Here is a 21367-nt window from a genome sequence, read left to right on the forward strand (position 1 = left end):
GGGGGGGTATTACTGGGGTATCACCATCCTGAACAGAGGTCAGCCGGCCCCCGGGGTCTGAAGCCCCTCTGCTGTGAGGGAGGGCCCCCCAGGACTAAAGAGAAGGCCCAGCGTTGAGGAGCCCTCTGCTGTGAGGGAGGGCCCCCCAGGACTAAAGAGAAGGCCCAGCGTTGAGGAGCCCTCTGCTGTGAGGGAGGGCCCCCCAGGACTAAAGAGAAGGCCCAGCGTTGAGGAGCCCTCTGCTGTGAGGGAGGGCCCCCCAGGACTAAAGAGAAGGCCCAGCGTTGAGGAGCTCTCCCAGGGGCTGAGGATCAGTGGAGCGGTGAGAGTGAGGGCGCGGCCCCCACGGCCTACGCTGCTCTGGGCTATCGTCTAGCTACTGGACATGACTGCAGTGTGGAGGTCCGGCCAGCAGGGGCAGCACTGAGGAGGCCTCAGTCCTTTGTTTGTTCTGGAAGAATGGCAGAACGTCCCACTGGTGTCCCACTGGTGTCCCACTGGTGTCCCACTGGTGTCTCACTGGTGTCCCACTGGTGTCTCACTGGTGTCCCACTGGTGTCTTACTGGTGTTGAATCCATCCGTCAATGATGGTGCGCCCTCGCATAACTTGAACTGAATATGATTAATATAAATTAGAGCCATGTGCTGAAACACGTTGGCGGGTTAGCAGTAGAAGCTTCTCGCTAACTCTGTTGCCAGTTATATTATCTATGTTTCATGAGGGAAGGAAGTTCACAGAGATTTCTAGATTAAATAAATAAACATAATTGTAACTCTGTAATGTGCGTATGCGTATGTTTACGTGTGTATGTGAGTGTGTGTATATTGCTCACCAGATAACTTACTTTTAGATTCTGTTACCGTTTTTTTTAAGATCTTCCTTTCATGGTTTATGCTGAACCTTCAAGAAGCCCAATAAAATGAATAATTTGGAGTACAGCGGAGCATCTAAACCAATCTCAAAGTGTTGCATTCCCACTGAACGGGTTGACCCCTCAGAGCACCAACAGCTGCTGCTCAACAACCCGGTGCACTACAGGTACGTCCATGGGTCCACAGGTATTCAAACGTCCCCCTAACAGCTGGTCCTCCACAACGTCAGGACTGTGAGGACCCCCAGACCCAAGCGGCCCCCTTTAATCTGACGCTCAGCAGCCCAGCTGAACACAGAGAGGGCTGAGAGATGAACCACGAGAGACACTGATGTTACCCGCTGCTTACCACCGGCACACAGACCTGATGTGTGTTTAGGTCCATGAACGATGAGTGTGTGCGTATGTCTGTGTACATATGTTTGTGCGTGTGTGTGAGTGTTTATAGATTAATGAACGATGTTTGGGTGCGTTTTTGTTTGCGTACATATGTTTGTGTGTCTGGTGTGTATATAGATTCATGGATGATGTGTGTGTGTGTGTGTTTTATGTTTGTGTCTATATTTGTGTTTCTATGGGTCTGTGTGTATGTGTGTGTGTCTGTTTATAGATTCATGAATGATGTGTGTTTCTATGTTTCTATGTTTCTGTGTGTGCGTCTGTGCGTGCGTGCGTGCGTGCGTGCGTGCGTGCGTGCGTGCGTGTGTGTGTGTGACAGCTCTTACTCAGCTACAGGTCTGGTTTGAGGTGTTTCTGACAGCGTGGGTAAGATCTCTTTACTTTGTTTCTTCGGTTTGTTGTCTTGTCTGTTTCCTCACTCTGAAAAATCTTTAGACGTTTTATTCTTCTTCAATTTAATAAATGTGTCTCCTTAGCTTTTCATCAGATTGTATTTCGATACGTTGGGAGTCACATCATTTCAAAGCAGTCGATACAAAGTACAGCAGAACTTAATACCCTTGACGTAACTTTAGTTCCACTGTTTTAACCTCGACCATCATTACTGGGTCGTAGTGGTTTTATAGCTTTATATTGACCTCCTCAAACCTTTGCTCTGTCTTATCTTATCACTTGATACAGATATGGGTGCGTGTTCTGGTGAAGCCCAGCCCTGACCCAATCATCGTTTTAGGTGTAGTTAGCTGTCATTCAAAGCCTCCTTCCTCATTCAATCTGTCTTCACTGAGGGGCCCAGCAGCTCAATCTTTATTCTCAGAACCTTGAGAACCGTGCTAATGTTCTGTCTCGGTTCTAAACACTTCCTTTGTGTTTTGGCTTACACCTGAATCCCTTTCTTCAACGGATCTTACTTTCCATCCTTTGGTGCTTTTTTATTTTCATACGACATGGGGCAGCGCACGTTTTCACCACAGAGAAGCTAAGGTAGAGTTCGCTAAATGTCATGTTTCCTTGAGATCATTGGTCATGTATTCTCACTGTATTAATATATTCTAAATTAATCGGTTACCAGTCCAGGTTAATTGTTTACAGGTTCCTATTGTAAAAGAGATTTTGATCTCAGAGAGACAACCTGTCTGAATAAAGGAAAATGGGTCAGAACAGAACCCTAGTTACACTGTGGGGGTTCTGTTATTCTTATATGGAACCTCTGGTCCAGGAACTGAACAAATCTCACATTGTGTTCCAATGGAAAACGGTTTGGATTCAAACATTCTATGTTTTGTACTGAAAGTTGGGCGCATCTCTTGGACTGTATTATTATAGTGTGCTTTGGAGGTTTATTGGTAACATTAGTGACTTGCTGTTGGTTTTGTAAGCGTCAATAGCGGTTTAGTACCCTGATCTTTACACTCTTGATGCCAGTGACTCCACTCTGGGGAAGAGACGTTTCTGTGGTTCCCGTTGTGAGGGAGCAACATTTCCACCCACACTAATCACAGTCGGCCATCTCTGATAGGACACTGCGTTATCAACTGCTCACAGGTGAGCACTCTGTTGTGGTCAGACCGTACCATCTGGCAGATAAAAGGGGGGAAACGGGAGTCTTCTTCAATACTGTATTTACTTCAAAAATGGAAACACAAATTATTAGTATTATCACTTAGTAAATTATTCGTTTTTATTTTATATTAATAACGGATGATGTGGGCTTTCATACCTTAATATGGAGCCCCACTTTGTATTCAATAATGGTATGTCCCAGATCTGATTTAAAGTCCTCCATTGAGAGTTAACAATGGTTGGCTGATTCTTGGGCTGGGACTGGGTACACCATAGTTCTCTGAATCCTCCTTCTCCTGTAAGTGCTTCTAGACAAGTTATATTTGTTTTGCTGTTTGGTTTTCTTATCAATCCATGAGCCCGCTGTAAATATTAAGCTAAAGTGAAAGAGCTCTAGAAACATTTTTTGATTAATTTCACCTTTTTTTATACAGCATCACCAGCACTGCTGGTGATTCAGTGCCCCCCCCCCCCCCACACACACACACACACACACACACACAGCTAATGATAATATGAGATCTAGACATAGATGGTGAGAGACCGTGTATGAGATCTAGACATAGCTAATGATAGTGTGTATGAGATCTAGAAGAATAGTGATATCGTGTGTATGTATATCAGAGAGAAGAAGGAAAGGAAGTCTGCGAGAAGGTAAGGTACAGTTTGTTTAATGTCATGTTTTTTTAAGATTATTGGTGATATAACTGCATTAATATATTCTAAAGTTTTTAGGGGAGCGATAGCTGCTGGACCCAAGAGCAGAACACAGAGAGTACAGGAGTTGTAGTGAAGGTGAACAGGTTTATTTGGTGTAACCAGGAGTGAGGCAGGAGGCAGGTTGGAGAGTGACGCGCATCAGGCTGGAGGGAGTGAGGCAGGCAGGCTGGAGGTGTAGATCCACAGAACTATAAGCAAAGAGAACAAAGGTGAGGCACTCGATTTCAACAGGAGAACTACTGGAAAGTGTGTATACTGGAGACAGGTATGAATAACTACCACGGTGTATCGAAGTACGATCTACCGACAACTGCAGGGAAACGAGGTGTATTTGAAGGGGAGTTGATGAGCTGATGCAGGCCAGGTGTGAGCAGTTGAGAGTGGCAGGCAAAGCACAGAGACAGACAGGGGGGGCGCGACGACACAGGGGAGAACACAGCACCACAACTGTGGCCATGACAAAAGGACTCCTAAAATACTCCCATAGTTAACTAGTGTGTGTGTGTGTGTGTGTGTGTGTGTGTGTGTGTGTGTGTGTGTGTGTGTGTGTGTGTGTGTGTGTGTACAGGTAGAACAGTAACTCTTTAGTTAGTGAATGATTGATTAAAGAAAGCTCTTACTCAAGATCAATGCACGAGCATTTAAAAAGAAAACACCCGGGAGCTCTGGTTCAGGATGGCCGCAAACCACCGCAAGTTCTGTTGATTTTCCCCCTTCCCCGAACTGGAATGTTCGTTTATCAAGCAGTCGCAGTAGTATACCAAAGATAAAAGTTTGTATGTTTATTAATATTAATATTCGAATATATTCGAATATTTATTAATAATATTTGGACCATTAAATGTCTTCATTCCTTTATATGGTATAAAACTCGGCCAAAAGCCGAGCTCCGAGGGTTTGTTTACCAGCGTTGCTATGGTGACCGCCAGAGAAGGAGATTCTAATGGCACTTGACAAAGATGACATTATTGACAAGATGGCAGAGAGCAGTGAGCTACTGCGCCGCCTACTGGTTTACTAGGGATAATCGCTGACTGGTTACTCTTAAGGTACGAACACACCAGACGCGTACACGCGGAAAGATTTACGCGCGTAACGCACCTAAAATGTTGCTTGACCATTTTGTGTCAAAAATGGTCCTACGCATACGCTCCTAACGCGCCTACGCTCCTAACGCGCCTAGATGAGTCCATGTCCATGCAAGTGAACGGAGCGTTCCCTCTTCGTCATAACTATCAAACCAAACATCCTTCACATTCACCGAGCGAACATTACGAAAGTAAAATGCACATTTCTCGCTAAAAATGTTTCCATAAACGCATTTAATGGCGTAACTATGTTACTATTTCCAACCAGAATAAAGAAAGTTGTCGGCCGTGGCTGCGCTGGAGTCCGAGCCGAGGTAGGAAACCCAAACGCCGCTGTGTTTGGGTGATAGAGTTTAGATCGGGTTAGATTAAATAATCTCGGATATAAATAACAATAATCGGGTTAAATAACTTCACATGGTGTGTCTGGTGTGTTTCCAGCATTCGTAGTGTTGATCAGCAGATATATAGTCCGCCAAGACGTTGAGGTTCCTTAGTAACCAGAGACTCTGTCCATGCAAGTGAACGGAGCGTTCCCTCTTCGTCATAACTATCAAACCAAACATCCTTCACATTCACCGAGCGAACATTATGAAAGTAAAATGCACATTTCTCGCTAAAAATGTTTCCATAAAAGCATTTAATGGCGTAACTATGTTACTATTTCCACCCAGAATAAAGAAAGTTGCCGGCCGTGGCTGCCATGGACATGGCTGCGCTGGAGTCCGAGGTAGGAAACCCAAACGCCGCCGTGTTTGGGTGATAGAGTTTAGATCGGGTTAGATTAAATAATCTCGGATATAAATAACAATAATCGGGTTAAATAACTTCACATGGTGTGTCTGGTGTGTTTCCAGCATTCGTAGTGTTGATCAGCAGATATATAGTCCGCCAAGACGTTGAGGTTGCTTAGTAACCAGAGACTCTGTCCATGCAAGTGAACGGAGCGTTCCCTCTTCGTCATAACTATCAAACCAAACATCCTTCACATTCACCGAGCGAACATTATGAAAGTAAAATGCACATTTCTCGCTAAAAATGTTTCCATAAAAGCATTTAATGGCGTAACTATGTTACTATTTCCACACAGAATAAAGAAAGATGTCGGCCGTATGCTTCTGTCCAAGCTCACTACTCTCTGCCAGTGACGTCGGGTCAAGCTCAACGCTGATTGGCTATTGCGGCGCGTATGAGCGTAAAAAGTTCAATTTTTTGAACTCCTCGTACGCGCGTATATGTACGCGCGTATATATACGCGCCTCATACGCCCCTAACGCGAGTAAAATGTTGCTTATACGCATGTATAAGTATAAGTCCTCTCCAACTACAGGCCCATCTCAAATCTCCCATTTCTGTCAAAAGTTCTGGAAAAAACAGTTGCAGCACAACTCCAGGATCACCTCATACAACATCACTTGTTTGAAAAATTCCAGTCTGGTTTCCGCTATGGCCACAGTACAGAAACAGCCTTGGTCAGGGTCACAAATGACCTCCTGATGGCAGCAGACACCGGCTCCCCATCTCTCCTCATCCTCCTGGACTTAACAGCTGCTTTTGATACGGTTGACCACAATATTCTCCTTCACCGCCTGCAATACACCATTGGACTATCAGGAAATGTAAAGAACTGGTTCACCTCGTACCTCACTGACAGAACTGAGCACGTTGCCCTGGGCAAAGCAAAATCACACACCAACAACGTCACCTGCGGTGTCCCCCAGGGCTCGGTGTTGGGCCCCACACTGTTCTCACTGTACATGCTCCCCCTGGGTAGTGTCATTAGCAGGCATGGCTTGTCTTACCACTGCTATGCTGATGATACACAGCTCTACATCAGGACAACCCCCACTTCTTCTGCCCCTCTGCCAACATCCACACTGACCACCTGCCTGGAGGAGATAGAGGCGTGGATGAAGCTCAACTTCCTACAACTTAACAGCCATAAAACGGAAGCCATCCTTGTTGGCACGCCACATCACACAGCTCCGCTCCCCCACCATCACCAATATCACCTTCTCTGGCAAAAACATCCCCCTTTCCACATCCGTCACCAACCTCGGTGTTAAAATGGACCCACAACTTAATTTTGACACCCACATCAAACACCTCTGTAAGACAGCTTTATACCACCTCAGGAACATCGCCAAACTCCGCCAATCGCTCACCCTGGCTGATGCAGAGAAGCTCGTCCATGCCTTTGTCTCCTCCAGGTTGGACTACTGCAATGCACTCCTCATTGGGATCCCTGGCAAGAGCATCCAGAGGCTCCAATACATTCAAAACAGTGCTGCCAGGGTCCTGATGAGGGTGCGCAAGCATGACCACATCACCCCCATCCTGAAATCACTGCACTGGCTCCCTGTCTCACTCAGAATTGAGTACAAGGTCTCCCTCCTCACCCACCAGTGCCTTCACGGACTTGCCCCCCTCTACCTTCAGGAACTCCTCACCCCCCCGACAAACTCACGTACACTCCGTTCAGGATCCACTCACACCCTCCAAACCCGACATACGAAGCTGTGCACCATGGGTGATCGGGCCTTTTCTGCTGCTGCCCCTAGACTATGGAACGCCCTCCCTGACCACCTGAGGGCTCCACAGACTACAGCTCTTTTTAAACGGAACCTCAAAACCCATCTCTTTAAAAGAGCATTTAGCTAAACTTTCTTTGAGGTTCCCCCTTTTTAATAGTTTTTTGGTATTTTTTTCTCTGAAGCACTTTGAGATTCTTGAATATAAAGTGCATTATAAATAAAATGTATTATTATTATTATTATGTAACGCGTGTACGCGTCTCATACGCGCATAAACCAATGGTTCCCTATGGAAAAATTGCCGATTTTATACGCGTGATACGCGGGTAACGCGTTTGGTGTGGCCGTACCTTTAGTGATCTACTTTATTGACACTAATGAGTGAATATTGTATTCTAAGTTCTTCTTTGTTGTTCTTACATTGTTGCTTGTTAAATTTAAAGAAATTAATTTATTCCAGTTTTGATAAATGTTTTATATGTTTGATGCTTGAAAGTAAGTTAATTATTGAACATCCAAGCTAGTATTTGTCTCTCTTTTTACAAATATAGGCCCATTGTTTTGTGTGTCTTGCCTTGTACATTTGTGTATCCTATGGCTGCTGTCCTCAATAGTTTTTGAGTATTCATCCATTGCTATAACATTTGAAAACAGGGTTTTCAATGAAAATCATACATTCAAATAGATAACTCATCGGTCACTCCTAAATCTCTTTTAACTATCAAATAGTGTTAGAATACACAACTAGAGGTATGGTGGTCTGCATGAGAAGGGTGGCCTGAAATGGCATCAAATTCCCGGCCTGAATTATTGTCCCAGTCCGCCACTGTTCCTCCCCAAGAATGCAGAGGAACGTCTCCACCTCCTTGTTCGCCCAAGCAAGCGTTTTATGTGTCAGTGTGCGTGTGTGTGTTTCTGTGTGTGTTTCTGTGTGCATAAGCAGTACAGGTAAACCAGTAATCCTATTTAGTTAGTCAATGATTGATTAATGACCGCTCTTACTCAGCTACATGTCTGGTTTCAGGTATTTCTGACAGCGTGGATAAGATCTCTTTACTATGGTACTATGGTACTGTTGTTTGGTGTGTTGTCTTGTCTGTTTCCTAACTCTGAAAAGGTTTTAGTCTTTTTCTTCTCCTTCAAATTAATAATAGTGTTTCCTTAGCTTTCATCAGATTGTATTTCGATAGGTTGGGAGTCACATCATTTCAAAGCAGATGATACAAAGTACAGCAGAACTCAATACCCTTGACGTAGTTTAAGTTCCACTGTTTTAACCTCGACCATCATGACTGGGTCGTGATGGTTTTATAGCTTTATATGGAACTCCTCAATTACAATTAGGGCATTTAGCAGACGCTTTTACCCAAAGCGACTTACATGGTTAATACACACATTGACGGCAAAGTCAACCATGCAAGGCGACAGCCAGCTCGTCAGGAGCAGTTAGGGTTAAGTGTCTCGCTCAGGGAGTCGGTTTCAAGAGAACTGCTCTACCTCCTGAGCTAAGCCCGACCCCCTCCTCAAACCGTTGCTGTGTCTTATCCAATCACTTGACACAGATTATGGGTGTGTGTTCTGGTGAAGTATGTATTCAAAGCCTCCTTCCTCATTCGATCGGTCTTCACTAAGGAGCCCAGCAGCACAATCTTTATTCTCAGAACCTTTAGAACCGTGCTAATGTTCTGTCTCGGTTCTAAACACTTCCTTTGTGTTTTGGCCAACACCTGAATCTCTTTCTTCAACGGATCTTACTTTCCATCCTTTTGTGCTTTTATATTTTCATACGACGCGGGCAGCACACATTTTCACCACAGAGAAGATAAGGTAAAGTTTGCGAAATGTCATGTTCCCTTGAGATTATTGGTCATAAATTCTCACTGTATTCATATATTCTCAATTAATCTGTTACCGGCCCGGTTAAATGTTTCCAGGTTCCTGCTGTAAAAGAGTCATTGATCTCAGAGAGACAACCTGTCTGAATAGAGAATATGGGTCAGAACATCAATAACTAATTTCAATGTGTTGAGGGCATTTTTATATGGAGCCTCTGGTCCAGAATCAGAACAGAACTCACATTGGGTTCCAATGGAAAACGGTTTGGATTCAAACTTTCCCTGTTTTGTGCTGAAAGGACGAGTTGTGATGATCTCTTTGACTGTATGAGTATAGTGTGCTTTGGAGGTTTATTGGCACATTAGTGACTTGCTGTTGGTTTTATAAGCGTCAATAACGGTACCCTGATCTTTACTCTCTTGATGCCAGTGACTCCACTCTGTGGAAGAGACGTTTCAGTGCCACTGAAAGACGTTTCAGTGGTTCCCGTTGTGAGGGAGCAACATTTCCACCCACACTAAACACAGTCGGCCATCCCTGAAAGGTCACTGCGTTTTCAACTGCTCACAGGTGAGCACTCTGTTGTGGTCAGACCGTACCATCTGGCAGATAAAAGGGGGGAAACGGGAGTCTTCTTCAATACTGTATTTACTTCAAAAATGGAAACACAAATTATTAATGTTTTCACTTAGTAAATTATTCATTTTTATTTGATAGCAATAATCGATGAGTATTCATACTTTAATATGGATCCCCGCTTTGTTTTTAATCATGGTATGTCCCAGCTCTTATTTAAACTCCTCCATTGAGAGTTAACAATGGGTGGCTGTCTCTTGGGCTGGGGACACCATAGTTCTCTGAATCCTCCTTCTCCTGTAAGCTCATCTAGACAAGTTATATTTGTTTTGCTGTTTGGTTTTCTTATCAATCCATGAGCCCGCTGTAAATATTAAGTTAAAGTAAAAGAGCTCTTGACATTTTTTTGGATTAATTCACCTTTATCATACAGCATTACCAGCACTGCTGGTGATTCAGTGCCCCCCCCCCCCCCCCACACACACACACACACACACACACTCTGATAATGATATGAGACTTACAGTGATAGACTGTATGAGATCTAGACATACTGTAGAAAATAGTGTGTGAGATCTAGAAAAAGTGATTTTGTGTGTATGTATATCAGAGAGAAGAAGGACAGGAAGTCTCAGAGAAGCTAAGGTACAGTTTGCTTAATGTCATGTTTTCTTGAGATTATTGGTGATATTACGGCAATACCATATTCTAAAGTTGGACCCAAGAGCAGAACACAGACAGGACAGGAGTTGTAGTGAAGGTGAACAGGTTTATTTGGTGTAACCAGGAGTGAGGCAGGAGGCAGGTTGGAGAGTGACGCGCATCAGGCTGGAGAGAGTGAGGCAGGCAGGCTGGAGGTGTAGATCCACAGAACTATAGGCAAAAGATAACAAAGGTGAGGCACGAGATTTCAACAGGAGAACTACTGGAAAGTGTCTATACTGGAGCTAGTTACGAATAACTACCACGGTGTATCGAAGTACGATCTGGCGACAACTGCAGGGAAACGAGGTGTATTTGAAGGGGAGTTGATGAGCTGATGCAGGCCAGGTGTGAGCAGTTGAGAGCGGCAGGCAAAGCACAGAGACAGACAGGGGGGGTGGCCGACACGGGGGAGAACACAGCACCACAACTGTGGCCATGACAAAAGTACTCCTAAAATACTCCCATAGTTAACTAGTGTGTGTGTGTGTGTGTGTGTGTGTGTGTGTGTGTGTGTGTGTGTGTGTGTGTGTGTGTGTGTGTGTGTGTGTGTGTGTGTGTGAGTACAGGTAGAACAGTAACTCTTTTGTTAGTTAATGATTGATTAAAGACAGCTCTTACTCAAGATCCAGGTCTGTGTCCTGGTTTGATCTGAGGTGTTTCTGACAGCGTGGATACGTTTCAAAAGATCTCCTTACCAGTGGCGTCACTATGCTGTTTTATTCGGGGCTAAAGCTCCGGATATTATTTAATATTCATTGGTATGTTTACTGGTAACTATTGATTGCATTAATTCAATTCAGTCTAGAAGTGATGAAATGATTCTAGTCATTAATGGTCGTTAGTTATTTAGAAAGAAACATGGGGATTCCAGGAGCATCTCAAAATAAAGTGAGATGCTCCTGGAATGTGTACTTATACTCATACTGAGCCAGTATCCTGTGTACTTATACTCATACTGAGCTAGTATCCTGTGTGCTTATACTCATACTGAGCCATTATCCTGTGTACTTATACTCATACTGAGCCAATATCCTGTGTACTTAAACTTATACTGAGCTAGTATCCTGTATACTCACACTGAGCAAGTATACTGTGTACTTAAACTCATACTGAGCCAGTATCCTGTGTACTTATACTCACACTGAGCCATTATCCTGTGTACTTATGCCGCGTTTCCACTGCAGGGTGCGGTACGGTTTGGTTCGCCTCAGTCCGGTAGGGAGGGGGCGGTATAGCCCAGCTCAGTTCCGAGGTGGCGTTTCCACCGCCGACAGTACCCTTTATGGTGGGCCGGATGTCGATCGCCGCGGCAGCTACGTAAACATCGTAAACACGTCTTCCCCCTAAGAATGCAGAGGAACGTCTCCACCTCCTTGTTCGCCCAAGCAAGCGTTTTACGCGACATGTTTATTGTAAAGAATAATACCTCGAGGCTACTGTTTGTTTATTTTTATCCCCACGTCGCCCGGAAGTGACGATTCTGTTGACCAATCAACGGAGGGGAGATGTAGCTCGAATTTTCCGGCACCCTTTCATGCGTCTCAGTATGTTGGAGGTTAAAACAGTGGGACTAAGGTCACTTCAAGGCTATAAAGTTCTGCTGGCCAAGTCCTTCTAGGTAGTCCTTCTGCAAGAGAATAAACAGTTTAAAAATATAACCAGACTGTTTACCACCTCAAGTGGATTAACCTATCTTATCCCCAGTCAGATTCATATATATGTATATATATGTAAGGTTTGCCTCACACGCATTTTTCTTTTCCCGGCTAAGCCCCTGATGTTTCACAAGCCTAGAAACGCCCCTGCTCCTTACTATGTTTGTTTATCTTCGCTAAAGTAGTTTCCTGTCTGGTACTGAAATACAATCCACAGAAACAACATGTAGTTGTGTTTGTGTTGTGTATGGATGAGGAGAGAGAGGAGGAGGGTCATACCTCTAGGACCACTCTGTCTGGGGAACATGGCCGCCGGAGCAAAGCTAAGAGGTAAGAAGAGGATCTCTCTGTCTGTGACTGTTGACCATCTCAGAGCTCAGCAGTGATGTATCATCACTCCATCATTAGTCTGAGTAACAGCTGTGCATGTGTTGTGTTGAAGCTCAGAGCAGCAGGAGAGATCAGACTTCCCTGGACCCAGCTGTGTCTCCATGAAGAGTGACCACTCTATGGAACTTCCTTTAAATTTTAAAGATGGAAATCAGTCTATTGAGAAGAGGTGAGGATTTAACAGAGATTATGAAAATACACCACCTATCAAACTTCCATTGATCCAAGTTGTTGTTTTTCTAGCGGAGTCCAGCAGGAGAGAGCAGACTCCCCTGGACCCAGCTGTGTCTCCACGAAGAGTGACCACTCTATGGAACTTCCTTTAAACTATAAAGATGGAAATCAGTCTATTGAGAAGAGGTGAGGATTTATCAGAGATTATAAAAATACACCATAGACACCGTTCTATGGGTCGTCCTCCAATCTTTAATGATGGATGCCCCTCCAGAGAGGAGAAGTGGGAGTTTTTAACAGACGATGAAAACAGACCACTTAAATGTTATTCGACTACCGATACTGATGCTTAAAAGTTAGGAAAAATATTCTCTCTCTCTCTCTCTCTCTCTCTCTCTCTCTCTCTCTCTCTCTCTCTCTCTCTCTCTCTCTCTCTCTCTCTCTCTCTCTCTCTCTCTCTCTCTGTCTCTCTCTCTCTCAGTTCCAATATCCATAATTCCATGAGTACACTTAAACGTAGTACACTATCCGCACTCACTAAGTACGCTAATTTTCAGATGTCAGTGTTGTTCCAAATCGAATACTCCGTGGTGCACTAAGCGAAAATTACGATCACGAGTGCCGCCGCGGCTCCTCCCCCGCAATCAACATCCCGCTTTGAACGGTGAACTCTTTACGCCTAGCAGCTATAAAAAGAGATAAAAGCGAATTACTATTAATGCAGGCTATGTGGAAAATGCACCGACTTTGGCTCAGCCAGGCTCCACCCTCTTCCGCTACGTAGCTGAGATTGATGCTGTTGAGTATGAAAAGTGTACATCGATCCACACTTCGCTATTTGACCGTTTTGAGTACACCATCCGGGTCCTTTCAGTACACATATTTTCGCCTGATCTAATCTGGAACGCCCTACGTACTCAAAATAAGGCTAGTAAGTACGGATAGTATGGATATTGGAACACGGCATCTGTCTCTCTCCCCCCTCTTGTTTGTTTACTGTGTGTGTGTGTTTACTGTGAGTGTGATTTCTCTCCCCAGAAAACCCCACCAGAGGTCAACGGTTACCAGTGCTCAGTCTGTACAGCAGCATCAAACAGAGCTGATCAAGGTCTGTAAGTGTCCAAAATTACATTTGACTTAAGGTCTACTTGAACATTAGAAAGCATCTCTTGTGGTGCTAATAGTCTCCAGGCTTCCCTCTTTAGACCAGCGGGACGTGATTCCAGGACAGATGCTTCTGATGTCCTCAGTGAGTTCAGAGTAAAGTTCTCCTTGATGTTTGGTCTGTTCCAGAGGGCTGAGGAGAACGCTCACGCTTTCCTAGACAAGGAGCTGAAGAAACTCTGGAGGGATCTCTTCTCAGATTACCCACAATGCTCAGGGAGTCAGAGGGAGGAGGAGGAGGTGGATGGTAAGAACGAGGAGCAGAGGAGGCGCGGCATACAGGGAGTGGTGGACATCACAAAGCTCTGCCTGATGGAGATGAACCAGGAGGAACTGGCCGACACACTAGGGGAAAGTAAGAGACAAGAGCAAGACAGTAGAGACAATTATTTTGAAGCGCAGAAGATAATATATCTTAAAACAGTGAATGAATTCGTATTTTGAAGAGCAGTATCAAACTCATGATTTGCACTGTTCAGACTAAATTACACAATGTGAGATTTCTACATTTCTAACTTTTCAATATATTTTCTCTTGGGTGATAAATGGTTTGATCCAGGTATGTAGGGTTATAGTAGGGTTATCAGGTTAAATGGTTTGATCCAGATATGTAGGGTTATTGTGGGTCTATCAGGTTAAAGAATACTAAACATTAAATTGCAAATAAACAGAAGAATAACTCAGTGGAAGAGATGCAGCACTATCTTGTTAAATCAGCATATCAAGTCACTTTCCACTGATTCACAATCAATATTATTAATGTCTACAGACCAATCGTATTGATTTGAAAATAACAAAAAAAATTCTAAATAAATGATCCAGTCCTTGTCACAACCAACTTCTGTAACCACTAATGAAGCCACTAAACATCATGAAGTAGATAATTTTACAGGAAATATTGACATGCTTCCACTGATGTCACCATCCACTATCTGATGTCTTCTGTTGTTTTCTCATTTAGGATCTGCTGCTGTCGAGTGCCAACACAAAATTAAGTCTCTTTTGAAGAAGAAATTAAAGTGTGTGTCTGAGGGAATCACTAAAGCAGGACAGCCAACAGGCCTGAATGACTTCTACACAGAGCTCTTCATCACAGAGAGAGGCAGTGGAGAGGTCAACAAGGAACATGAGGTCAGACTGATTGAAACAGCTTCCAGGAGACCGGCCAAGAAGGAAACACCAATAAAATGTGAAGACATCTTTAAACCCTTACCTGATCAAGATCAACCAAACAGAACAATTATGACAACAGGAGTGGCCGGCATTGGTAAAACCGTGTTAACACAAAAGTTCACTCTTGACTGGGCTGAAGACAAAACCAACCACGACATACACTTTACATTTCTCTTAACTTTCAGAGAGCTGAATTTACTGAAAGGGAAAGAGTTTAGCATGGTGGAACTTCTTCATCACTTTTTTATTGAGATCAAAGAAGCAGGAATCTGCAGATTTGACCTGTTCCAAGTTGTCTTCATCTTGGATGGTCTTGATGAGTGTCGACTTCCTCTGGACTTCCAGAACAACCTGACCTGGACTGATGTTACAAAGCCGACCTCAGTGGACGTGCTGCTGACAAACCTCATCAGGGGCGACCTGCTTCCCTCCGGTCACATCTGGTTAACCACACGCCCTGCAGCAGCCAATAAGATCCCTGCTGAGTGTGTTGACATGGTGACGGAGGTGAGAGGGTTCACTGACCAACAGAAGGAGGAGTACTTCAGGAAGAAATTCAGAGAGGAGAAGCTGGCCAGCACAATCATCTCCCACGTCAAGAAATCAAGAAGCCTCCACATCATGTGTCACATCCCAGTCTTCTGTTGGATCACTGCTACAGTTCTGGAGGACATCTTCAAAACATCTAAGAGAGGAGAAGAGGTGCCTAAGACCGTGACTCAGTTGTACAGCCACTTCCTGAGGGTTCAGTCCATACAGGGGGGCATGAAGTATCATGGGAGAGCTGAAACAGATCCACACTGGAGTTCAGAGTGCAGGGAGATCATCGTTTCTCTGGGAAAACTGGCTTTTAACCAGCTGGAGAAAGGCAACCTGATCTTCTACGAGGCAGACCTGACAGAGTGTGACATCAATATCAAATCAGCTTCAGAGTACACAGGAGTGTTCACCCAGATCTTTAAAGAGGAGTTTGGGCTGTACCAGGACAGTGCGTTTTGCTTTGTCCATCTGAGCATCCAGGAGTTTCTGGCTGCCCTTTATGTCTTTCTGTCCTTCATCAACAGGCGGGTCAATCTGCTCACAGAAGAAGCACCAACCTCTGGTGAAGATAACCTCCTCCACCTCTACCAGCATGCTGTGGACAAGGCCTTAGAGAGTGAGAACGGACACCTGGACTTGTTCCTCCGCTTCCTCCTGGGCCTCTCTGCTGAGACCAATCAGATTGTCCTCCAGGGTCTGCTGGCACAGAAAAATAGTAGATCACTGATCACTCAGATTAAAAATGTTCTGCTGGGACAGAGAGGAACTAGCCCACTGACCAATAAGGAAACTTACATCACATTAGTGTCTTACATCAAGAAGAAGATGAATGGAGATCTCTCTCCAGAGAGAAGCATCAACCTGTTCCACTGTCTAAATGAGCTGAACGACCATTCTCTAGTGGAGGAGATCCAGCAGTACCTGACATCAGGAAGTCTCTCAAGAGAATCTCTCTCCCCTGCTCAGTGGTCAGTTCTGGTCTTCATCCTACTGACATCAGAAGAGGAGCTGGACGTGTTTGACCTGAAGAAATACTCTGCTTCAGAGGAGGGTCTTCTGAGGCTGCTGCCAGTAGTCAAAGCCTCCAAAACATCTCTGTAGGTTCAATAATAACATGTATTACAATACACAAAATATACACAATATACATAAAACTGGAAAATATGGTTAAAATAATATGCAAAAGATCACTGTAGGTTCATAACGGCTTTATATTATATTATATGAATATTATATTACATAACAACATGTATTACAATTCTAGTCAAAAAAGAATAAACATACTGGTAGAATATAAAAGATACAATAATATATAAAACATCTTGCAGGTGTACTATTAAGGTATAATGAATTTCCGTACACGCAGAATACTAGAATATAGAAGTAGTATTCAATTAAAAATATAATTTGAAAACACAATTAATCATTTATTCCACATTTTACATCCAATGCATAATTTACATTTGTACATCTAATGATTAAGTGAATATTATTGTAACTAGTTAAATTCCTTCATTATGTAATAAGTTGAAGATTTATGTTAGTTTACTCAAAGTTCCTAACATGTTCTGTTTATTGGTGTGAAGGTTAAATGGCTGTGAGCTGTCAGAGAGATGCTGTGAAGCTCTGGCCTCAGTTCTCGGCTCCAACTCCTCTAGTCTGAGAGAGCTGGACCTGAGTACCAATGATCTGCAGGATTCAGGAGTGAAGCTGCTCTCTGCTGTACTGGGGAGTCCACACTGTACACTGGAAACTCTCAGGTCAGTTATCAGCCTCTTCTTCAAACAGGTTATTCTAGACTCCAGTAAGTGCTGCTCATGTCCGATGCATTTCTGTTATGCGCTCAGAAATTTGTTACATTATTGACTGGGGTGTCAACATTATTGCTATGGGTTTAATTACAACTAGAGGTTGAGCACGTGCAACGTGTGTGCGAAAACTCTAGCTATTATGTTGATGACCTTTTTCATCATTAAACATCTATTTGACATCCATCTCTTAATATTTAAAGCACCAGCTCATTCATACAATTTAGTATTTCATGTATGTAATAAGACTGGTAACAATTCTCATAGCAATTAATCACAGTACCTATCATGTTCCTGTATATTGGTGTGTAGGTTAAATGGCTGTAAGCTGTCAGAGAGATGCTGTGAAGCTCTGGCCTCAGTTCTCAGCTCCAACTCCTCTAGTCTGAGAGAGCTGGACCTGAGTACCAATGATCTGCAGGATTCAGGATTGAAGCTGCTCTCTGCTGGACTGGGGAGTCCACACTGTACACTGGAAACTCTCAGGTCAGTTATCAGCCTCTTCTTCAAACAGGTTATTCTAGACTCCAGTAAGTGCTGCTCATGGCCGATGCATTTCTGTTTATCTTTTTCCCTGCTGACCAAACACTCCCTGGTTCAACACAATGTAAGAACCTGTGAAGAAACGGTCTTAGCCTACCAAACACAGCAGACTTCTCCTGACTCTAACCGAACAATATCTCATCTGAGTTGTAGCTATTGAGGAAGGAGCATTTGTTTAAGATCCTGTTTCATGTCCAAGTGAAGGTCGTTCTGCTGTCTTGGAAGATGTCATCTCCCCACTTCCTCTTCCTTTTCTCGTACAGGGTGACAGCTTTGTCTCCATAAAGTATCAATAAAGCTTTTACTTGTCCTCCTATGGAATGAATACACTTTATAAATGTGGTTACTTAAGATGGTGTGTGTGTGTGTGTGTGTGTGTGTGTGTGTGTGTGTGTGTGTGTGTGTGTGTGTGTGTGTGTGTGTGTGTGTGTGTGTGTGTGTGTGTGTGTAGGTTGTCTGGCTGCCTGGTCACACAGGAAGGCTGTGCTTCTCTGGCCTCAGCTCTGAGCTCCAACCCCTCCCATCTGAGAGAGCTGGACCTGAGCTACAATCACCCAGGAGACTCAGGAGCTGCGCTGCTCTCTGCTGGACTGGAGGATACACGCTGGAGACTGGATACTCTCAGGTATGGAGAGGACAGCTCACCACTCAGGGACAAAGTCTCCTACAAGGATTCAAGCCGCTGCTAGATGAAGTGGTTTGAAAAGGCAGCTGTAGCTTATGTTGTGTACAAAGTGATGAGAGAGCAGATGATGAAGGTGAATGTTTCAACATGCTGCTCTCACTTTGTTTCCCCCCTAGTGTTGACCACGGTGGAGTGGGGAGGCTGAAACCAGCTCTAAAGAAGTGTAAGTGTCTCTTAAGTTTATGTATATATATTTATGCATTTATACATTTATGCATACATACATACATACATACATACATACATGCATGCATGCATGCATGCATACATACATACATAGGTGGTTAGGTGTCCCTTTGAAGGTTGATTGCAATGTGTGTGTATTGGGAAATCCAAAAGTTTAATATCTTGGAAGATATTACAAATATTGTTTAGATATTTCATTTGAGTAATAAGCTCATCATGCCGAACATTTTGATGTATCTTTATGTAGTGTAGTATTGAGGGAGTTAATGCACTTCATACATTTGTCCTCGTTTCAATGTATTGATTGGGACAGCCACTCACACACACATGGGATTTCCAATGACTATAACTTTAATTGTCTTGAATAAAATGTGTACTATTGCTTAAAAAATCGACAGCAAATGATTCTACTATAGTTCCTATCATATTATAATTTTTTGTCTTTCTATGTTAATGTTTGAAGATGAGAGAGCGACCAAAAAAGGAGTCTGAAAGACAATATAAAGAAGAAGAATTCAGGAGAACAGTACTAGTGATGATGATGATGATGATGACGATGAATAATGGTTCAGCAGCTCATCATGTCTGGTTCTCCCTCAGATGCCTGTGAACTCACACTGGACCCAAACACGGCCCACAGATACCTCACTCTGTCTGAGGATAACAGAAAGGTGACGCGGGTTGGTGAGGACCAGTCGTATCAGAATCACCCAGAGAGATTTGACCGCTGGTCCCAGGTGTTGGTTAGAGAGGCTCTGACTGGCCGCTGTTACTGGGAGGTAGAGAGGAAAGGACGTGTTGATATAGTAGTAACATACAGAGGAATCACAAGGAGAGGATGGGTTGATGACAGCAGGCTTGGATGGAACAACAAGTCCTGGAGTCTTGTTTGTGATGATGATCGTTACTCTGCCCTGTACAATGGTATAGAGACAGCCCTCCCTCTCCCCCCCGCTGGCTCCACCAGAGTAGGAGTGTATCTGGACCGGCCTGCTGGCTCTCTGTCCTTCTACAGAGTGTCCCCAGGTGGAGGAGGGTCCTCAGACACACTGACACACCTCCACACCTTCTGGTCCTCCTTCACCCAGGAGGACCTCCTCCCTGGGTTTGGGTTATTGGAAAGTCAGCTGGGTGCATCAGCGTCTCTGTGTTGGGTTTAGGGTGGGGTTAGTGTGGGGGTCCTCCTCAGTGTCTCTGTGTCGGTTGTAGAAAAAGCGTGTTACTGTAGTTGAAGCAGTTTTTTCATCTGACCCACTAGATCTCGCTCTCTCTCTTTACTGTTCTTCCTTGGTTAGTGGCTGGGTACGAGACAAACGCATTAATGATGAACGATTGGCTGAGGTAGAGTAACATGTCACGGTAAGCCAATCAGAGGTAGAGTTGGGGGGTGTTGTTTCAACACTTTCAAAAGCACGCATAGTCGGACACACAACGGCACCAGTGAGTCAACGTGAAACAGGAATGGCGAGCCCAAATAATCCTAAAACAGCCTTCTTTAAATGGAAGTATAGTATAGCCATTACTTTTCCCTCCAAGAAATGAAAGGAACGCGTGTAATCGTGAAATGCACATTATGCCACGTCAGTGTCAGGTAATTCAAACATTGTTCAACGTTGCATGCTTCCGTGCATTCCATGCTTTAGTGCATGAACGTGAACGTGTATATTGAGTTCCGTTAAAGAGGGGTGGGGGTGGACGTGGGGTCCAAATTATTTGACAAATTTAATAATTTAAAAGAAATTACTTGAAAGTAACGCAATAGTTACTTTCCACAGTAACTAGTTACTTTCATAATTGGTAATGGAGTAACTACTTTAGTTACTTTTTGGGAGAAGTAATTTGTTACTGTAACTAATTACTTTTTTAAAGTAACTTGCCCGACACTGGTGTTCAGTTATTAAAGATATGTGCACACCTGTTGATGATTTTTAATGTCTTCTGCTTTTATTGTTTTAGTCCTTGTGTTTATTGTGTACATGTAAGGGACTATTTTTCTGTTGTTTTTGTTAATGAGGCATAATTGTAATAAACAACTCAGTGGATCCAACTGAATGTTCTCGTGTGTTCAGCCGATGATCATTCTCGTTTTATAAGTAAATAATGCTTACCTAAGTGCCTTAAGAATAATAATAATAATATATTAATCAGAAATTATAAATAAAACAAATGTTTTTCCAATATTATTCTCGGACCTCCTCCCTGGGTGTTGGTTGGGGGGGGGGGTGCCTCAGTGTCTCTGTCGGTTTTAGAAAGAAACCACAGACAGACGGCCGGACACACACTCTCTGTCTCTCTCTCTCTCTCCCCCCGTCTCCCACTCCCCCCGTCTCCCTCTCCCTCCGTCTCCCTCTTCCCCCTCCCGTCTCCCCCTCTCCCCCGTCTCCCCCTCTTCCCCTCTCCCCCCGTCTACCTCTCCCCCTCTCTCTTCCCCGTCTCCCTCTCCCCCCGTCTCCCTCTCCCCCCCTCTTCCCCTCTTTCCCCGTCTCCCCCTCTCCCCCCTCTCTCTTCCCCGTCTCCCTCTCCCCCCCGTCTCCCTCTCTCCCCCCGTCTCCCTCTCTCCCCCCCTCCCCCCCTGTCTCCCTCTCCCTCCCCCCCATCTCCCTTTCTCCCCCCCCCCCTGTCTCTCTCTCCTCTCTCTCCCCCCGGTCTCCCGTTCCCCCCCCTCCAAAGGGTTAGCTAAACAGATTAAGATTAAATGTAATTAAAATGTCAATTGAACAGGCTGCCTCAAAGGTAGCCATCATATGACGGATAG

At 44.2% G+C, this 21367-nt stretch overlaps 1 protein-coding gene across 1 annotated transcript in view; it reads left to right on the forward strand.

The window, feature by feature from the left end:
* Nucleotides 1-20732, forward strand: part of LOC115546108 (NLR family CARD domain-containing protein 3-like) — a 127844-nt gene extending 107112 nt beyond the window's left edge. The window contains exons 6-13 of the mRNA XM_030359785.1: nucleotides 13552-13621; nucleotides 13807-14032; nucleotides 14639-16487; nucleotides 16977-17150; nucleotides 17511-17684; nucleotides 18193-18366; nucleotides 18543-18589; nucleotides 19213-20732. Of these exons, the coding sequence (XP_030215645.1) occupies nucleotides 13552-13621; nucleotides 13807-14032; nucleotides 14639-16487; nucleotides 16977-17150; nucleotides 17511-17684; nucleotides 18193-18366; nucleotides 18543-18589; nucleotides 19213-19772 (3274 nt within the window). The 3' untranslated portion in view covers nucleotides 19773-20732. The remainder of the gene's footprint in view (nucleotides 1-13551; nucleotides 13622-13806; nucleotides 14033-14638; nucleotides 16488-16976; nucleotides 17151-17510; nucleotides 17685-18192; nucleotides 18367-18542; nucleotides 18590-19212) is intronic.
* The last annotated feature ends 635 nt before the right edge of the window (nucleotides 20733-21367 follow it).

Source organism: Gadus morhua, chromosome 6, assembly GCF_902167405.1.
Source record: "Gadus morhua chromosome 6, gadMor3.0, whole genome shotgun sequence".
Lineage (NCBI taxonomy): Eukaryota > Metazoa > Chordata > Actinopteri > Gadiformes > Gadidae > Gadus > Gadus morhua.